At 39.5% G+C, this 4,029-nt stretch overlaps 1 protein-coding gene across 1 annotated transcript in view; it reads left to right on the plus strand.

Moving 5' to 3' along the window:
• Positions 1-2,826, plus strand: part of LOC107093645 (E3 ubiquitin-protein ligase TRIM39-like) — a 7,981-nt gene extending 5,155 nt beyond the window's left edge. The window contains exon 2 of the mRNA XM_015388833.1: positions 1,215-2,826. Coding sequence (XP_015244319.1) covers positions 1,215-2,680 — 1,466 coding nt within the window. The 3' untranslated portion in view covers positions 2,681-2,826. The remainder of the gene's footprint in view (positions 1-1,214) is intronic.
• The last annotated feature ends 1,203 nt before the right edge of the window (positions 2,827-4,029 follow it).

Consider the following 4,029-nt stretch of genomic DNA (forward strand, 5'->3'; position numbering starts at 1 on the left):
GCTATATTTATACCCTTCTTAAACAAAGCTCTGCCTGGCATGTCATAATGTCTGTTTCAGCTTAAATGCTAAGCCAAACTCACCACAGTATAGAGACTCAATATTACAAATGATAATTTTGACACACAAGAAGAATCTGATAAATGTCAAAAGACAGGTCAGGCAAACAGATCAGAACGGGGACAGGCAGGTTCAAAGGTCCAAAAGCAAATTGGGTCAGGATCAGGCAATCAGAACACAAGAGAACTCTCACACCATAGGCTCAAGAATAATCTGGTACTGATGGCTTGGACCAAGCAGCTTAAATAGGAGCAGGAGCAGGTGGATCAGAAGAGCAGTAAAGACAAACCGAGCAGAATTTCTCATTCATCTGTAACCGGCAGAGTTAGACAAGTGAAGGAAATTAGCAATTAAGTCAGCCATCAATGCCAAGATAATGACAGATCTTAGTGCAGCATTCAACACTGTTGATCACTCCATTTTATTAGAGTGCCTGGAAAACAGGGTCAGCCTTTCTGGTACAGCACTGGACTGGTTTATATCCGACCTGCAGGACAGGGCCTCTTTAGTGCCTGTAGGTAACTTTTCATCACAGATCACAAAATCCTATATGACATTTCCCTCATATTCAATATGTACATAAAAACCCTATCTCAGATCTTCCAAAAACAACAACATAAGTTAACATTAATATGCAAAACACATATGCCTGTAGATTAGAAACACACCAGGTGACTGAACCTATTCAAGCACTGGATCAAGATTGATGGTTTTTACACCAAAAGAAGGGTGTTTATAAATTTGTGCTCTGCCTCACTTAGTACAGCTAGAAAACGTCAGCCAGTCTGGAGATCTGGGTGTGGAGAGTGACTCAAATTTAACCCTCTAAAGTCAGGCTTGTAATCGAACAAGTAATCCTATTTTTATAATTATCTAATTTTGATCATTTACTCAACTATGCCAATGCAGTGTACTTTTCCTTTTTCTTATGTAAAGCAGTGAATTGTCTTGCCATTGTGTGCTACATGAATAAATGTGCCTTACCTAAGCCTTTCAAACGATTTTCATATCTAATTTAAATAGCAACAGGAAATAAATAACATATAAAAAAAACTATATAATTACAATGGACAACGAGTTTGTGAAATTAAGTTTGTTTGTTGGCAGATTCTTTTCTTTTTATCATTATAAAATGAAGTTTTACTCTTTTGCAGAGTTAGATGCCGAGTTGAAGGCAGAAGATGTCTTGAATGCTTTAGAAGATTTAAGTGAGGAAGAGTTTGAGAAGTTCAAGTGGTTCCTGCAGCAGCCTGCGAGCATCCCTGGGCTCCCGACAATCAGGAAGAAAAAACTGGCAAGAGCACAAAGCATAAACATTGTGGATTTGATGGTGCAGACCTACACGCTTCAACGTTGTATGGAAGTGACTACCAAGATTTTAAAGAAAATTAACAGGAATGATCTTTTGCAAAGATTGCTTTTCTCTAAGAATTTAGAAAACAGGATGTGTCTGCAGCACAAAAGTCCTCTGGAGCTGTTCTGTTGGACTGACCAGACACATGTCTGTGTTTCTTGCTCTGAATTGAATCACAAAAACCATGAGTTAGTTCCTCTGAGTACAGAACATATGGGAAATGAGGAAGAACCAAGAAGAAGAAGAGACAATGAAGTTAAACAGATGATTGAAAAAAATGAAATGAAGATTCAAGAAATCACAGAGATAGTGAAGAACAGCAAAGATGCTGCAGAGAAAGAGAAAGTAGAAGGGTTTCTGGTGACCGCTGCTCTGAAGGAGTCTGCTGAGAGATTCCTTAAAAAACTTATTAAGGAGATCGAGGACAAACAGAAAACTACAGAGAAGGAGGCAAAAGACTTCATCAAAGATCTGGAACAGGAAACATCTGAGCTGAAGAAACAAGACTTTGAAGATGATGGCCACCAATGTTTTTCCTCCCTGAAAGCTGACCCACCTAAAAAGAACTGGACCGAGGTTAGAGTCCATCCACCATCATATGAGGGGACTGTGGAGAGAGCTGTGGCTGAGCTTAAGGAGACTCTTTGGGAAGATATGAAGAAGCAGTTGCAGCTAAAGAGGGTCCAACAGTATGCAGTTGATTTGACTCTGGATCCTGATACAGCTCATCCTAAACTAATTCTGTCAGATGATAGGAAACAAGTGAAACATGGAGATGTTTGGCAGAATCTTCCAAACAAGCCAAAGAGATTTTCTACATTTGCTAATGTTTTAGGAAATGAGAGTTTCTCTTCAGGCAGATTTTACTTTGAGGTTCAGGTTAAAGGAAAGACTGACTGGGATTTAGGAGTGGCCAGAGAGTCAGTTGACAGGAAGGGAGACATTGCTCCATGTACTGAGTACGGTATCTGGGCAGTTGTACTGAGAAATGGAAATGAATACTCAACAGGGGATGATACAACAGAGGTTTTTGATCTCCATCCTGGTCCTGAGAAGGTGGGGGTGTTTGTGGATTATGAGGAGGGTCTGGTCTCCTTCTATGATGTAGATGCTGCAGCTCTGATCTACTCCTTTACTGGCTGCTGCTTCACTGAGAAGCTCTACCCATATTTCAGTCCTTTTCTTAATAATGGAGGGGAAAACTCTGCTCCTCTGATCATCTGTCCTGTTAATCAGGCTGTTTGTTGCTCTGTTGAAGCTCAATGAAGAATAAATCTGTTAAGCGATACCCTCCAACATAAGTGAAGGTGGAATCCTACTAGACCATACTTAAAGGAGGTCAACTTTTCAATTCCGAGAAAGATTATATGCTACAGCTTCATCTGTTTCTCTGCTTCTGTAAGAAATTATTTTCCTCACACTCATTATGTTATATAATATTACATTTGTATTTAAAAAAAAAACATTCACTGCACATTGAAAACAAAACATGTTGCTTCTTGATAATTTCTGGTGTATTAAAATTATATTTACGATATGTATACTGTTTGATATATATCTGTTCATATTCTTCTTGCATTGGTAACAATTTGGCATGAATCATTTAAATACTAATGTTGTAATTATGATGATTGGTGGCCTTTAAGTCGCACATTTGGTTTTGGAAATAAAAAACGGTAAAGAAAACAAGCTGTGTTTCTGAGTGAGATTTATTTTTTAGTAAATCAATGCTATAAACTTCCCCAGGTCAACTACTACATTTACAGCATATTTGTTGCAAACTGACAGTACAATAACAAGACATTTGGTTTCATGTTTGCATACATGCTACAGAGGAATAAGAATATATCCTAATTAACTTCTCATATTCCCATTATTTAAACAAAGGTCACAAAAACAAACATTGTGTACTTGTTGGGTCATAAACCATGATTGACAATGTCCACATTTCATCGTAACCATGCTCACTGGGATGAACCTTGCAGTTTTGCCCCAAGGTGCTCCTCTTCTCCCAAGCTTCTACAACACTCCCCCAACTCACTCTAAAAGACACTTCCACAGAGGCGCCTTTGCTCCCCAAAGTGTGCTTGTTTAAGGAAAGGAACACCACAGCACACAGATTATTTTTCTCTTTCAGCGAAACTGTCCAGGGGCTCATATTGGAAGATGCACCAGCATGGAAAACCAAGGTCCAGATCTACAGACTGACCAAGGCTAAGTCATGACGATGACACAGGGTTGATCTAGCTAAATGATATTTCATTTAGATTATTCTTGATTATTTCACGTGTTTATTGTTGAGTAAAGACAAAGCTAACAAGATGGGTAAATTGAGGTCGTTGTCCTGTTTCTCTGACTGTGGCTAACTGGATGTGCTCTCTTCATCCTCTGACATAGGAGCTGGCTCGGAGCTCATCTGCCTGGCTGTGTGTTTCCTGGACGGGGCCGCCTGTGGATCCGGTTTACAGTTACCTTTTGTATCTATGCTTCTTTTTCTATGTCTGCTTCTGTCTCCTTGAACCCCAGTCGGCCTCAGCAGATGGCCATTTACACTGAGCCTGGAGGTTTCTTCCTGTTAAAAGGGAGTTTTCCTCTCCACTGTCACTACAAGCATG

This window comes from Cyprinodon variegatus, unplaced genomic scaffold (assembly GCF_000732505.1).
Source record: "Cyprinodon variegatus isolate N-32 unplaced genomic scaffold, C_variegatus-1.0 Scaffold438, whole genome shotgun sequence".
Classification (NCBI taxonomy): Eukaryota; Metazoa; Chordata; class Actinopteri; order Cyprinodontiformes; family Cyprinodontidae; genus Cyprinodon; species Cyprinodon variegatus.